The 17,400-nt window shown below is 38.8% G+C and overlaps 1 protein-coding gene across 9 annotated transcripts in view; it reads right to left on the reverse strand.

Moving 5' to 3' along the window:
* Positions 1 to 17,400, reverse strand: part of MAPKAP1 (MAPK associated protein 1) — a 235,598-nt gene that overhangs the window by 116,975 nt on the left and 101,223 nt on the right. For all 9 annotated transcript variants that reach the window (XR_005835250.1, XM_040631891.1, XM_008698765.2 and 6 more), the window contains one exon: positions 10,965 to 11,137. Coding sequence is in view for 8 of the 9 variants with exons in the window: in XM_040631895.1 (XP_040487829.1) it covers positions 10,965 to 11,137 (173 nt within the window). In the remaining variant the exon portion in view is untranslated. The remainder of the gene's footprint in view (positions 1 to 10,964; positions 11,138 to 17,400) is intronic.

Genomic DNA, 17,400 nt, shown 5'->3' on the forward strand with positions numbered 1-17,400 from the left:
TCCTTCACATTACTTAACTCCGTTTTTATGCAAACATTTTTTGGCTTAATTATTTGGTTTAATTATTTGAATTATTTGCCCATTTCTCTCACTAGATTGTGGAATTCATGAAAGAAAGACCATGTCTGGCTTCACTCACCATTGTATAACCAGCAAAATGCGTGGTATATAACAAACACTCAGTAAATATTTATTGAATGCATGAATGAATACAAATGATAAGTGAAATGAGCCAGTTACAAAGTGCTCTTACACTTGATAATTTCTTCTTCCCCATCAAACTGTAAAATTTTTTGAGTGCAGCAATCACATATCTCTTGTTCTCCATTTTATCCTCAATACCTAAGGCCTGGAACTCCATAAATTTTTGCTGAATGAAGGCGTAACAAAGACTTGAAGCCTTCAAGATTAAGCTGGATATCAGAGAAGAGTGAGAAAGGCATTTCTGACTAAGGAAAGAGCAAAAGCAGACATGGTATCAGTGTCAAGAAGCTGCCAGTTAAAGAATGTGATGTGTTAAAGAATGGATGCATGGGAGCACAGCTGAGGGTCAGAATGGGAAGGGCCTCTTAGGCCATATTATTCAGGTAAGTGGTTCTCAATGATGACTCTAAGGAAAATAAATTAGAAGCAGCAACCCAGAAATGGGAGAGGAGCAGACAGAGGTGGTCATGTAGACAGCAAAAACGGGGAAGTATAAAGAATTCAAATTGCAAAGTTGTCAGGAAATATAATGTAAGGTTAAATATTCTTATATAAACCTACAAGGGCACCAGTGTATCATAGCACAGTACAATTCTTTGAATCACTAAGAAAGGGCTAAATTATACTTCTGTTGCTGAACTACTACCACTATTGGTCGTAGTAGTAGCTAGCTGTAGTTACAGTATTTAACAGCACAAGAAATAAACACTATGCATGTGTCATGTATTTTCTCATTTTATTTTCATAACTATCCTGTTTTCCTCATTTTACACATAAGATAAGTAGAGTATATGGTATTGAAGTAATTCATCCAAGATCACACCAATGGTAAGTGTTAATGCCAGAATTCAAACCCAGACTATGGCTTTGGATTCCACACTCTTAACCATTATGCTATACTCTAAGAAGGCCGGGGGAAATATTAACATATTTTAGAGAGCTTCTGTGAAAACTTTTTAAAATATGGGGCACCTGGGTGGCTCAGTCAGTTAAGCGTCTGCCTTCGGCTTAGATCATGATCTTGGGGTCCTGGGATTGAGCCCCACATCGGGCTCCCAGCTCAGCAAGGAGTCTGCTTCTCCTTCTCCCTCTTTCCCCCACTCCAACTTGTGCTTTCTCTCAAATAAATAAATAAATAAATAAAATCTTTAAAAAGAAAAAGAAAAATTACTAAAATAAAGGAAGTGCAACAATGAATGAGATGAACCTTCAACGATCTCCAAAAACCAAGTTTCCCAAGACTCTAAGAAACTGAGGGCTATGTCAGAATGAAGCAAACCCACAGTGAACTCCACTGCACAGCTATACCATGTCATGGTATACTTCACAGCTGCACTTTCCAACATGTAGCTATCCAGCATCTGAAACATGGCTAGTCTGAATTGATATGTGCTATATATAGCAAATAAACACTGAATTTTTAAAACTTATGACAAAAAAAGAACATTAAAAGTCTCATTAATTTTATCAATTACATGTTAATATTTTAGACACAATGGGTTAAATAAAATATAACCCATGAAAATGATAAAAATCATTTAAATTATAATAATTATTAGGGAAATAAATTTCACCCATCTTCTGGAAACTTTTAAAAATGTTGTTATCAGAAAATTTCAAATTGTAGGGGAACCTGGGTGGCTCAGTCAATTAAGTGTCTGACTTCAGCTCAGGTCACGATATTAGGGTCCTGGGATCGAGTCCCACATCGGGCTCCCCGCTCAGTGGGGAGTCTTTTTCTTCCTCTCCCTCTGCTCCTCTCCTCTGCTTGTACTCTCTCAAATAAATAAAATCTTAAAAAAAGAAAATTGCAAATTGTAAATATGGCTCACATTTGCAGCTTACATTATTTTTTCCAGCTTTACTGAGATGTAAATTGAAATATAACATTGTGTAAGTTTATCTGTGGTAATCATTCTGTAACATGTATGTATCTGATACACTTACAGATTACCAAACTATTACCACCAAGTGCATTAGCTAACACCTTTATCATATCACATAATTACCATTTCTTTTTTGTGGTAAGAATATTAAAGATCTACTCTCTTAGCAACTTTCAAGTATATAAAATAATATTGTTAGCTGTAATTGCAATGCTGCACATTAGATCTCCAAAACTTATTCAATTTCTTTCTTTTTTTGGAGGGTGGAGAGGGAGAGAATCGTAAGTAGGCTTCATGCTAAGTGCAGAGCCTGACGTGGGGCTTGATCTCATGACCCCCGAGATCATGACGTGACGTGAAATCCAGAGTCAGGCGCTTAAATGACTGAGCCACCCAGGCGCCCCCAAAATGTATTCACTTTCTAACTGGAAACTTGTACTCTTTAACCAATATCTCCCCATTTCCCCCATCTCCCAGTCCATGGTAACCACCATTCTGTTTCTACAAATTTGGTTTTAGATTACACATATATAAGTGATATTATGCAGTATTTGTCTTTCTCCATCTGACTTATCTCATTTAGCATAATGCTCTCAAGGTCAATCCATGTTGTTGCCATGGCAGGATTTCTTTCTTTCTCACAGCTGAATAATATTCTATTGTGTATATATATACCACGTCTTCTTTATCTCTTCACCCATAGACAGATACTCAGGTTGTTTCCGTATCATGACTACTGTGAAAAATGCTGCAATGAACATGGGAGGGCAGATATCTCTTCAAGATCCTGTTTTCATTTCCTTTGGATATATACCCAGAAGTGGGATTGCTAGATCATATGGTAGTTCTACTTTTAATTTTTCGAGGAACACCCATATTGCTTTCCATTGTGGCTGCACCTATTTACATTCCTACCAACAGTGCACAAGGGTTCCCTTTTCTCCATATCCTCTCCAACACTTGTTATATCTTGTCTTTTTGACGACAGCCATTCTAAGGTGTGAGGTGATTGCATTATATTTCTTTTGGACAGCACTGCTCTACTGCTGGAAACTGCCACTCACTGAGCAATGCAATAATCTCAGAAGTATACTACTCCAGCTTTCTAGACCACAGCAAAACTCTCAGGCCTTCCGTAGCTCACCTGTCAGTAGCCTAATAAAGAACAATAGTAAGTAAGAGACCAGTGAAATAATGTTGAATGTTTAAGGGACAAATGAAAAGAAGAAGGCAAAGAATAGCATTCTAGTGTATGACAGAGTCATAATATATAACTAAAGTCTGCGTAAAAACTAGGACTAGTCGAAACTACCCTTGAAAAATCCCTTATCTATGAAGTAGAGTAAATGTGGTTGCCTGTAAAGAGCAGATGTATACCTCCCACCTCAAGTTCCTGACAGAATAAAACCTCACTGAATTTTACTTTTCTCTCTTTCATGAATGGGTGTTACTCAAAAGATATTGCTTCACTCTTGAATATGATGAAATATAAATTAAAAAGGAATGTTTAAAAATTTTTATATGTCAAAAATAGATCCACACAAATATAAGCCAACTGATATTTGACAAAGGAGCAAAGGCTTTGGGAGCAAAGCACTAAAAGGAATGGAGAAAGGATAATCTTTTCAAGTGGGTATTCACATGTAAAAAAAAAATTAAATCTAGACATAGACCTTACACCTTTAACAAAAATTAACTCAAAATGGATCACAGACCTAACTGTGAAGCACAAAAAATATATATATAAAACTTCTAGAAGGTAACATATAATAAAATTTAGGTAACCTTGGGTCCGTGATGATTTTTTAGGTACAACACCAAAATACAATCTGAAAGAAAAAACTGGTATGTTGGAGTTGCTGCTGTTAAGAAAATGGAAAGATAAGCCATAGATTGGGAGAAAATCTTTACAAAACACATATCTGACAGGTATACAAAGAACTCTTAAAATCACTAAGAAAACAACCTGATTTAAAAAATGGCCCAAAACCTGAACAGACAGCTCACTAAAGAATACAGATAGATGTCAAATAAGTACGTGAAAAGACAGATGCTCTGTATCACTTCATTAGGGAATTGCAAATTCAAACAAAAATGAGATACTACTGCACACCTATTAAAATAGCTAAAATCCCAAACACTTACAAAACCAAATGCTGGAAAGGATTTGCAGCAAAAGGAACTGTCATGTATTGATGATGGAAATGCCAAATGGTATAACTACCTTGGAAGACATTTTGGCAGCTTCTTAGAAAGCTAAACAAAGGCTTATCATACAATCCAGCAATTGCACTCCCACTTACTTGCAAAATGAACTGAAAACTTATGTCTACATGAAAACCTGCCATAAATGTTTATAGCATTTTTACTAATAATTGCCAAAAATTGGAAGCAACCAAGCTGTCCTTCAAAAGGTGAAAGGAAAAACAACTGTGGTACATTCATGCCACGGAGTATTATTCAGCTGCATAAAGAAATGAACTATCAAGCCATGAAAAGACATGAAGGAACCTTAAATACATATTGCTAAGTGAAAGACGACAGTCTGAAAAGGCTACATATAGTATGATTTCAACTAGCTGACATTCTAGAAAATGAAAAACTATAGAGACAGTAAAAAGATAAGTGGCTGCTAAAGGTGAGGAGGGAGGGATGAAAGAGTGGAGACCAGGGCATTTTTAGGGTGGTGAAACATTTTCTATGATGCAATCATTAGATCTGTACAATATAGGGGCGCCTGGCTGGCTCAGTCAGAAGAGTATGTGACTCTTGATCTTAGGGTCGTGAGTTCGAGATTACTAAAAGAATAAACTTAAAAAAAAACTGTACAATACAAAGAATGTACCCTAATGTAAACTATTGACTTTAGTCAATAATAATGTATCAGTACTGGTTCATCAATTGTAATGAATGTACCACACTAATGCAAGGTGTTAACAATAGGGAAAACAAGTGTCAGGAAGGAGATGTGTGGCAACTCAACTTTCTGTGCAGTTTTTCTGTAAACCTAAAACTACTTTAAAAATAAAGCCTATTAAAAAATACTTTAAAAATCTTATATGTAACTGACTTCAGAATTTTAAATAAATCAAAACAGAAAAAGGCAACAACAACAAAAAAACATAAAACACAAAACTTAAAACAAGTTGACTAACATGAAACTAACACATCCATGGTAAGGATAAATGTTAGTAAGATAAACTTCCCTATAAAAAGACAATGATTTAGGGGCACCTGGCTGGCTGAGTCAGTGGAGCATGAGACTCTTGATCTTGGGGTTGTGAGTTCAAGACCATGTTGGGTGTAGACATTACTTATAAATAAAATCTTAAAAAAAAAAGTGATTTAGACAGGGCCAAAAAAGAAAAACCTCACAAAATTATTCAACATATTTAAAACAAAAAAGGCAAAGGTAATAGGCTGAACACAAAGACAGATCAGACAAATGCAAAGAACAGGGGGGCAAAAAAGCTTCATCTTACTGAAATAAAGCAAAGAAAAAGGCAGGACACAATGCATAAAACAAACGGGACTATTTTATATTGAAAAAAGTACAACTCACAATAAGATATGAAATGCATGAACATTTTTGTGTGCTGAAATATGTACAGTGGAAACTGTTGAAATCTCAGGAGAAACTGACAGAAACAAACAAGAAAATGGAAACATTAATCCATTTCTCTTAATCATCCATAGACCAAATAGTCAAAAATATAAGAAGATAATAGTAATTAAAGATGTTGCTTTAGTAAGAATATACTTATCTAATAACTTACAGAGAATATTTTTCCAGAATCCACAAAATATTTATAAAAATTCAGTGTGTAGTAAGCCCCCAAAATATAAATGAAACTCTAAGCAGAAATTTTATAGGCCACAGTTTCTGATGAAAATTCAATAAACATGAATCTACATAACAAAGTCTAAATTAAAAAATTCAACTATCTAGAGACTGAAATGATTTCAGTTCGTTTCTTAGGAAATGTTTTTCCTAAAATCACTGTATCAAAATAAGCAGGGAATTAGCTTAAGTACCACACTCCATCTTGCTCAAGAGTTAACAGGTATAAGAGCAAAGGAAGACAAAAATTCTAGCCAAATTCTCCACTCCTCCCCTGGGGCTAAACCCTACTACCACTGACAGTTTTCAAGGCGTAGAGACAGGAGAATAATATTCTTAAATAAATGGTTTTCTTAACAAGCAGACTGAAACCATGCATCTAGCAATTTGGCCCCCTGTGAATGAAGGGCTCTTCACAGGGTTAGCCCACTGGAAAAGATCAAATAAGGATCTATTCCAACACTTAAGTACAAATAAGCTAGAGAGAAAATACCTTGCACTGTACTGCCTGACAGGAAGAGACCCCAGGTATTTATTTTACGGATTGTCTTATACCAAACAAAACTGAGAAATCCACTGTCACATAAGAATTGCAAAAAATTTCAAAGGACCAATGGTTTATTAAGATTCAATGTTATTGGGGCGCCTGGGTGGCGCAGCGGTTAAGCGGCTGCCTTCGGCTCAGGGCGTGATCCCGGCGTTCTGGGATCGAGCCCCACATCAGGCTCCTCTGCTATGAGCCTGCTTCTTCCTCTCCCACTCCCCCTGCTTGTGTTCCCTCTCTCGCTGGCTGTCTCTATCTCTGTCGAATAAATAAATAAAATCTTTAAAAAAAAAAAAGATCCAATGTTATTTTATAATTCAAAATATACTTGTAAAACAACTACTAAAAAATATGAATGTGCTAGATATCTCAGGAATATAAATCTTAATAAGATGTACTCAATTTCAGAGGCTTATAAACTACTACTAGAGACAATCTCTGTTTTGGGGGTTCAGAATTGCTAATTAAATGATTTGACTCTTTCTCATCCTTACTACTTTTTCATCACTTTATCAGTTTTTGATAGGAATGCATCAAAATATCCCATTATGACTGTGGATCCGTCAATGCTGCTTTACAATTCCCGTGAAGTATTTTGGGACTATACTGCTAGGTGCATACACAGTCATACTTATTATCTTGGTGGGCTGTGTCCCTGTTTTCATTATGCAGTTTACCAAAATATGCCTACTGATGTGTTTTTGCCTTAAATGCTACTGTTTCGACTCTTTGCAACAGGCCCATCTCCCTACCTCACCCACACCCTCCATCTCCCTTGGCCAGGTAAAGCTGAAGTCTACGGCCCATGGGAAAGGAGAAGGCAGACTGGCTGCCTGGAATGGAAAGGAAATAAAGATCTTTTGTAAAGGAAAAAGTTCTTAGTTTTGATGAAGTCCAATTGATCATTTTGTTTTCTATTATGGATCCTGCTTTCAGTGTCACGAATAAGAACTCTTGGTCCCAAAGATTTTCCACTCTGTTTTCCCCTAAAAGTTTAAAGTTTTACATTTCAGTCTCAATTCATTTTTGAATCAATTTTATACAAGATAGAGGAGGTTTAGGTTGATTTTTTTGGTTTATGGATGTCCTGTTGCTCCAGCAGCATTTGTGGAAAAGGCTATCCTTCCTCCATTTCGTTTGTATGTGCTTTTACTATGAAGACCCGTTCATATCTGCCTCCAATCTGGGAAATAGTCTGGCATCAATATCTCTTCAAACACTGTTTCTCCGTGATTCCCTCCATTCTCTGCCTCACTAGTGGGAGGCTATCTTTCCTCCATGTCTCTTAACTCACTCATCTTGCATTCTCTGAATCTCTTTATCTCTTTGTGTTACATTCCAGGTTGAAATCACTGGTACTGTCATTCAACCCAGTCCCTCTTTAACTGTGCCCAGTCTAGAGTTTATTCCATAAACTCTTTTGTTATTTTTTGTTGTTGTTGTTACTTTAATAAGTACATTTTATATTTCCAGTACTTTTAATTGATTCTCTTCTAAATTCACCCCTTAATTCTCATCTGCTTGGTTTTCTTTCACTATTTCTTAGAAATTTACCATGAATGTCCTTCCTTCATCTCTTTGATCATTTTAAACATATTTATTTGAAGTTAATTTTCAGATTGCTTTACTGTATTTTGTTGGGAGTGAATTCATCTCCTGATTATTGTCTCAGTACTCATTATACTCATTTGTTCAGGAATTTTAATTTGCTAGCTTTTCTTGAAAAGGAACAGTTTCTCTCTTTCTCTCTCCTCCCTTCCTCTCTCACCCCCCCCCTCTGTTATTACAGTTATTGCACCATCCTCCACCCCCGTCCGAGCAGAGGCCTCCACTCTAGAACCAGGTCTTACCCTGGCAGCTCAGGGTTCCCTTGGAAACACTAGGGATATCATAAAGCCAGTCCTGTCGTGGCCAGGTCCCAGTAGCACTGCTATCTCTATACCCCAACCTCCCCAGAAACACAACTTTAAACAAGCCACAGACCCAGGCAGCTTTGTTCAGTTTCTTTTCATAAGGAGGACAGTCCCACCCCAGTTCCTAGTTCCCAGTAGTGAGACTTCCGCTGGTCCCAATCCAGGCATGAAGCTCCTTTGGTCTCCATACCCTCAAGCAGTGTTGCCCCCTCTTTTTTGACATCATGGTATACTTAGAAAATAGCAGTATGTGTACGGGACGTGGGTCGACAGATGAGACTCTTCCCCACCCAGAAATGATAGCTGGGGGCTCTGACCACCCCAGACCCTGCTTAGCTACCCTGAAGCCTGATAATAATCAATATTTCATACCCCAGTAAACTTATTCACAACATGTTCTCTGGGAAGTACCACCCTAAAAAAATTGACTCCCTGCACACACTGCCTGTTTCCATACTTGGTTCTGTTTTGAGTCTACCAGGATATTTATCCTGTTACTAAAGTACAAGCATGTCAATAACATATTTCATTTATCACTGCTATATATCTGGAACAGAATATAGATTTAAAGCCTGAATTTGAAGGACCATCATAACAGAGGTCCATGCTGTTTCCTCTGTTTTAGAACACCCTCCTCTCAACCTCTCTGCACCACTTTTCTCTACTCCTTCAAGTTTCAGTTTAGATGCCACTTAATCAAGGCCACTCTTCATGACTCCACTCTCACCCCCAACTATGGGGTCAGATGTTTTCACAGAACCTGATTTTACATGCTATTGTATTGAACTGCTATTGCCTATTTACCTTAAACAGTAAGCTCCCCGATGGCTTGATCTGCCTTTTTCATTTCTGTATGGCAAGATCTAGCACGGTGCCTCCAGTAAGTATGGATTCACCAAATAGTTTAATATCACCCATAATAATAGAGTAGGGAGTATAACGTAATAGAAAAGAGCTATGGCTCCGAAGCCAGAGATCCCCAGGTTTTGATGCCAGTTCTACCACTTACTGTGTGATTTAGGAAGGTTACTTAGCCTCTTTAAGCTTTAGTTTCCTCATCTGTAACATTCTGTCACAATTCGACTCCTGACTCTGTTCATTACTAGCTGCATAATCCTGGGCAGTCCTGTGTGTCTCTTGGTCTCAGGGCTTGCACTAAGCAATATCTTAGTTAACTCAGACATGTATAAATTCCCTAGCATTTTGGCTCCTTTCCCTGTTTCCTTGCTTCTACTTCATGCTGAAAAAAAGAATAACACTATAGCTCCACCTTGGGCAGAGCTGCTGACTCAACCCTTTTCTGAGCCTAGGTGGTTGAAAAGGCTTGGCTGAAAAGGTTTCTATTGCCACAGGAGCAGTAAAGATGATCTTTATATTCACAATTTATTCAGGCAAAGTGGAGGGCAATGTCAATAAGAACTTGAAGGAATAATTTTATTTGTTTTTTAAAGATTTTATTTATTTTAGAAACAGAACAAGAGAGAGAGCATGTGAACAGGGGGAGGGGCAGAGGGAGAGACAGAATCTCAAGCAGACTCCACACTAAGCCCAGAGCCTAACGTGGGGCTCAATCTCATGACCCCGCAATCATGACCTGAACCAAAATCCAGAATCGGATCCTTAACTGACTGAGCCACCCAGGTGCCCCCCAAGAATAATTTTAAGTACGAATTTAATGCACCTCAAGAAGAAAAAACAAAAAACAAGTGACCACAGACTGGGACCATTCTAAGAGAAGAAAAAGTCTCCACGAGAATCCATTCCAAAATGAAGGCATCCACTACATTTTGCTGTGTCCCAAACCTTAATGCTCAAGAGAGCACAGGAAACTAGACGAGGATGGCTATCAGATAAGACATTTACGTATGGGAGAGCCAACGTGGCAAAGCACTTTAATGTTCAGGTTACGATACACAAGCAGATAGTCTACTTTCAAGTGCTACATTTTTGATATAATTATTTAATCATGAACAGAGCTTAGAGACTGAGAAAAAAACTGTGCCACTGACTAATAATAAAGAAAACTGTAATTCAGACCAAAAGGAAATAATGCAAAAATCTTAGCATCAAAGAGACTAGGAGTCAAATCTTGATTCTGCCATCTCCATTGGTGTGACCTTTAGCAAATATCAATTCTCTGATTCTGAATTTTTTCCTCTGCAGAATAAGGATCATGATGCTTACACCTCACAGAGAGCCACGAGAATTAAACGAGAAATTTGCTACACAGACATCAGCATTAGTGCCCAACTCATGGGAGGTGTTCGACAAATATTAGTTCCCTTCTATGGCCTCCCATGCAACTTTTACCAGCAAGCACCATAAAAGGGTTTGAAAACTGCTAAAATATATTTCCTCATGTCTGGATTCACAAGCTTATCAGTCTACTTTGTAAGCAGATTCTCTGAGATTAGCCTGAGATACACAGGCCCAAGATCTGGTGAGCAACCTGACCTGGATCTGTGTGGATGTCTGGTTCCCCAGCCAATGCCCAGAAAGACTGACTGGGCCCAGAATGCAGCAGGGTGGCCAGAAGACAGCCAGAAATTAGAGCAGCCAAAAAGAGGAAGGATTACTTGAGCTTTGGCTCCCGTCCTTCACTTGTGTACTGCCAGCAGATGAGCCCGATCAGGTCCTGCACCCTGGCGCTGGCCATTGTCACCACGGTCATTGGCAGCAGTCTGTCCTGGCTCGAGTGCAGGGGGAGGTAGACGTCGATCTTCTTGGTTGCTGTTGTGCCTACATGACCCTGTGGGCAGAACACATGCATGAGAGTAAAGCACACAGTCATGCTCACGCAGACCTCACCGGGCCACAATGACGACTCACCAGCCATTTCTCATTCTTTTGGCACAGACCTCCTTACAAGCCTGAAATGGCCCCAGAGTGGAAACACTGTCTAGTTTTAAGGGGTTTTTTTTCCCTTTAATTTTCATTTTCTAATGGTCTAATAGATTCAGCTTTACCTGCAGTAAGGTAAATAAGCACTACAATCAAAATAAATTAAGAGCGGTGAGCAGACCTGATGTTTGGTGCCAGGAGATGTGCTTTGTTACTTATTCGGTGTGGCCTTGGACAAGTCACCATTAGACCCTGACATCAGCGGCTCTCCCTGAAAATTGCCACATCAGTCCTTGAGATTTTGTGATAAGCTGCATGGGAAGCTGCCATACTCCCTAAGGAAGCATGTAGGCCTGCAGCACTGGAACCAAGGGCTTGCCTTCTCAGAGCCTATGGGGGCTAATCCCCTTATGCAGTACACCTGTTTATTTCAGTCATCTGCAGTCAAGTCATCTGCACCAAGGGTCCCTGGTCTTCCATTATTGTTCCCAACTACAATACCCACACTGCTCTATACATCCTCAATCCCTCCCACATACTCGCCCCTTCTCTCTCTTGAAACTTCCACTCCCCTCTGACGCTCCTGCACTAATTTGCAAACTTCCATAAATCACTTCTTTTTAAAAAACACTCCTTCTACCTCTTTGTCTTCATTGAAACTTGCTGTTCATTGAGGATACTGCTTCCTCTGCTGTCCAGAAGACCGTTCTGCATTTTTCTTTTTTAAACCCCAAGCCCTCAAGGCCAGGATGTTGAATAGGTATTCTTGTCCCCACTACTTCCAACTACTATTTCTCCTTTCTTGCAAAAATCCCTGTTCCTTTGAAACCCAAGCCCTGCAACTACTATCCTCTCCCCCTATTTTTTTTGTTTGTTATCCACCATCCTTCCAGTCATGTTTCTCCCTAAGAAGTCTTCTTTCCACCCCAACACCTATCATCATTCTTGGCAATTCCATCTGAAGGAAAATACATGTCATACCCAAGTGTCTCAATCCCTAGGCCATTCATCCCATGTCTTTGCTTTGCTTTTTTAAAAAAAGATTTTATTTATTTATTTGACACAGGGAGAGCGAGAGAGCACAAGCAGGGGAAGCAGCAGAGGGAGAGGGAGAAGCAGGCTCCCAGCAGAACAGGGAGCCTGATGCAGGGCTCAGTCCCAGGACTGTGGGATCAGGACCTGAGCAGAAGGCAGACACTTAACCAACGGAGCCACCCAGGCACCCATCCCACGTCTTTTCATCCACTCCACCTTCAATCACTTATTGCAGTGGGTACACCAGCGATCTGTGCCAACTCCAAAATCTCAAATTAGAACATCTATTTACTGACTATACTTTTACTTTCATCTCACTTGTTCAAGTAGTCCCCCAAATTCTTAAACCCACAATTTACTGACCCACCACTATAAATGCTACCCTTATTTCCCAACACCACCCTCCAGATTATATGATCAACCACTGTAATCATTCCTTTGTAAATACAATTTTAATACTCTCTTCGTCCATGGGACTCAACTGGCAGAATGCTAACTTCGGATAAACCCAACCTTCTGCAGTCCCCAACTAAACATTGCTGGAGAAAAATCATGTAACTGCACAGATTGATTTGACTTTATATTTATGATTTTAAACCTCAAACACTCAACATTGTATAGCATGCTTATTACATCTCCTGATCCAATCTGCACCCCATGCAAGACCACCACTGCATACTTTTGCTTCTCTCTTCAAATTTCTCATGAGCCTGCCTTGACCTCAGCTCCTATCCTTTGCTTATGTACTGCCAAGAGACGAGAAATATTCTCATTCTTCACTAGGAAAAGAAGACCTTTCAGAAAGGAATTCTCTTATCCTCCGATAATCAGATTCACAAACTTACCTGGATTTAACCAGATACACCCCCTATACTGGAGTGTCACTCATCTCATTAAAGGTTAATCTCTCTACTTATGTTCTGGGTCCCTTTGGCTCTACTTTCACAAGGTCTTTAGTCCTTCACTTACTCTACCCTTATCAACCTCTTCCTTTCTTGGCTTCCATGACATACACTCTTGTTTTTTTTCCCAATCCTCTCTGGTCTCTCATTCTCAGTCTCCTGTGCAGATTTCTTCACTTCTACAGTCTCTGTTTGTTAGTATTCCTTGGCCTCTAGATTGGGCTCTCTTTTGTCTTTCTGTATATTTCCTCCCTAGGTGATCTCACAGTCCCAAAGCTATAATACAATCTATACCCTACTGACACCCAAATCTTATCTCTATCTCAAACTTCTCCCTGGAATCCCAAATTCATACATCAAACTGTCTATACAATAGGCAGACAGACAAATTAAACAAGTTCAAATCAGAACTTTTCACTATTCCTCACTCCATCCCTCCCAAATAATAACACTTTCCCTCGTTTCAGTAAATGCTACCGCCACTAACCCAGCTGCTTAAATCAGTAATCTTGATTCTTCTTTCTTTCTCCTGCCTTCTACCTACTCCCTTAGTAAGTTCTAGTGTCTACTGCAAACATATATTTCAATAGAGAACAAATAGTCTTTTCAGCAAATGGGACAACTGGATAGCCACACGCAAAAGAATGAATTTAGACCCCTACCTCACATCATATACAAATACTAACTCAAAATGGATCAAAGACCTAAGTTTAAGGCTAAAACTATAAAACTTTTAGAAGGAAATGTAGGTGTAACTTCTTTATGACCTTTGATTAGGCAATGATTTCTTTAACATGACACCAAAAGAAGCAACAAATGAAATAAAATGGACTTTAAAAAATTTGAAAACTTTTGTGCCTCAAAGGACACTATCAAGAAAGTGAAAAGACAATCCACAGAATGGGAGAAAATATTTGCCAATCATATATCTGACAAAAATTTAGTACCCAGAATACAGAAAAAATTCTTATGACTCAACAATAAAAAGACAAACAATCCAATTTTTAAAGATTTATTTATTTATTTGAGAGAGAGAGAGAGAACAGGGGAGGGGTAAAGGGAGAGGGAGAGAGAGAATCCCACGCAGACTCCCCGCTGAGTGTGGACCCTGACGAGGAGCTCAGTCTCACAACCCTGAGAGCATGACCTGAGCCAAAATAAAGAGTCAGGCACTTAACCTACTGAGCACCCAGGCGGCCGCCTCCAATCTTTAAAAGGTCAAAGAAACTGAATAGACATTTCTCCAAAGAAAATATACAAATGGCCAATAAACACACGGAAAAATGTTCAACATCATTATTCATTAAAGAAATGCAAATCCAGGGGCGCCTGGGTGGCTCAGCCATTAAGCGTCTGCCTTCGGCTCAGGTCCTGATCCCAGAGTTCTGGGATTGAGCCCCGCATTGGGCTCCCTGCTCAGCAGGAAGCCTGCTTCTCCCTCTCCCACTCCCCCTGCTTGTGTTCCCTCTCTCGCTGCCTCTCTCTCTGTCAAATAAATAAAATCTCAAAAAAAAAAAATGCAAATCCAAATCACAATGAGATATCACTTCACACTCACTAGGATGGTATTAATTTTTTTTAATAGTAGAAATAAGAAAGATTAGCAAGGATATGGAGATGTTGGAACTCTCATACATTGTTGGTGGAGATGTAAAATGATGCAGCCGTTATGGAAAAACAGTTTGTCAGTTTCTCAAAACTTAAACATACAGTTACCATATGACTCAGTAATTCCATTCCTAGGTATACTCAAAGAAACTGAAAATATATGTTCACATAAAAATGTGTACATAAGTGTACACAGCAGCATTATTCATAATGACCAAAGAATGGAAACAATCCAGATGTCCATCAACTGATGAACAGACAGAAAAATGTCTACAATGGAATATTACTCAGCCTTAAAAAGGAATGAAGTACTGACATGCTACAACATGGATGGAGCTTGAAAATATTATGCTAAGAGGAAGAAGCCATTTCGTAAAAGTGAACCCAGTTATATGAAATGCCCAGAATAGACAAATCTATAGAAACAAAAAGATTAGTGGTTGCCAGGATATGGGGGGGGACAGGGAATTGAGAAGTACGAAGTTTCTTTTTGGGGTGATGGAATTGTTCTGGAGTCAAATAGTGGTGATAGCTATATAACATTGTGAATATACTGAAAACCACGAAAATTATACACTTTAAGATCATTAAAATAGTAAATTCTATGTAATGTGAGTTTTCACTCAATTTTTAAAAATGAAAAGTATGTGTTTCAAAACCATCCCATTTATCTGCATCTCCACTGCCACCAAAATACCATAAGGTTTCACCTGGACTGTTCTAAAAGATTCCTGACCTCCTATACTCTTGCCTATTTCAATTTGTTCTTGACATACAAGCTAGATTATTTTAAACTCAAATTTGATATTACACCTCTGCTTAAATTCCTTCAATGAGTGGTTCCCATGATAGTTTGAATAAAATCCAAATTGCCTGCAGTGTCCAACAAACCACTGCATGATCTGACCCCTGCCTAACTCTCCAACATCATTTACTGCTGCTCCCCGGCCTCCTTTTCATAGTTCATCTCTGCTGGCCTTCTAGAAGTGCCCTGAAAGTATGTGTATGTGTGTGTTTGTGTGTACCTGTTTCTCCCACTTTCAAGGCCACAACAAGTGCTATTCACTATACCTAGAAGGCTCTTTCTCATGATCTTTGTATCCTCTATAGTATGGCTCTGGGCAGGTTACTTAATCTCTCTGTTCTTCCATTGCCTCATATGTAAAATGATAATGACAGGACCTACGTATCAGAGAACCCTTGTGAGGACTATTATTAGTTATTAATATTGTTGTTACAATTGAAGGCTCAGCTCATATGACACCTCCTCAGAGAAGCCTTCACTGATAATCCTGTAGAAAGAAGCCCCTTCTGTAGTTACTCTCTTACACATAACCTGTTCATCTCCTTCACAGAACTTAACAATTTGATATTATGTATTTATATATGTACACCTTCAGTGTATGCCTTCCTCACCGACCTCTGACCTTCCACGACAGCAGCCATAATAATGCCTGCTTTGTTTACTTCTCTACACACAATGGCTAGCACTGTGCCTGGTGCATAGACAACTCTCCAAAAAAATCTGCTGAACTACAGAATGAATGCATGGATGCCTCAAAATGCCTACCAGGACACCATGGCAATAACTCAATCAATGTTAGTTTCCTCCTATGGGTCTGTTTCCTGGTAGTGGATGGAGATGGAGGTACCTGAGCAATCAAGGGTTTCATCTTTAACACTTTAACTGTAGGATGAAAAAAAAAAAAAAAAAGATCAGAACTAGGGTAAAGAAATACACAAAATCAGCTTTTTAAACTATTAGGGAAATTTCACTTCTCATATGACCCAGAATCTAATATTAGATTCACAGACTTTTTTTTAGTCTTGCCTCTGCCATAAAACAAATAATAAAAAAGTAATTCTCTTATAATAATGCTCTTTCTCTCTCTCTCACTCATGCATGCACACAGATACACGCACACACAACCATGCCTGTTTTTCAGCTGGGAAATAGTAATTCCAATAGCTAGCTAAGTTGCCTATAAATAGCAAGTGTTTTGACCATGTCAGGCAGTCAAAAGGGTTAAAATTAAAACAACAGCAAGCTTTCTGAAGTGGGTTTATGCACCACTCTCTTCTCAACCTCCTTTTCAGACCCAGCCCAATCTGGGTTATTCCTCCTTTTCCTTCTGAGGAACTGGAGCTGAGGGGCTATAGGTATCACAGTGAGAAATGTGAATGTGTTTCACAAACTGTAAAGTGCCTTAGAAATGCAGAGCAATGTACCAGAAAGAGCCTAAGTTTTCAAAAGTCAGTCCTATTTCTATTACTCAGGCCGATTACACAGTCACATGAGGACAAAGATGGATGCTATAAGGAGCCCTAATAATAATATTTATTATTATAACAAGAGCTAGCATTTATTTAGAGCTAACTGTTACATAAGCTCTGGTAAATGTCTGTGTAAATTACCTCATTTAATTCTCACAATCACTACAAGAGGCAGAACTCTATCATTACTCTAATATTATAGATGAGAAAACTAAGGCTTTAATAAGGCTATAGTCATCTGCTCAAGCTCCCACAACCAAGGTGGAAGAGCAGAGCTCAAACTCATGTCTCACCCCAAAGCCCCTACTTTAAACAACGATTGACTTCTTTCCCTAAAGTTCTTCTAAGTGTA

Source organism: Ursus maritimus, unplaced genomic scaffold (genome assembly GCF_017311325.1).
Source record: "Ursus maritimus isolate PB19 unplaced genomic scaffold, ASM1731132v1 scaffold_17, whole genome shotgun sequence".
Taxonomy (NCBI): Eukaryota; Metazoa; Chordata; class Mammalia; order Carnivora; family Ursidae; genus Ursus; species Ursus maritimus.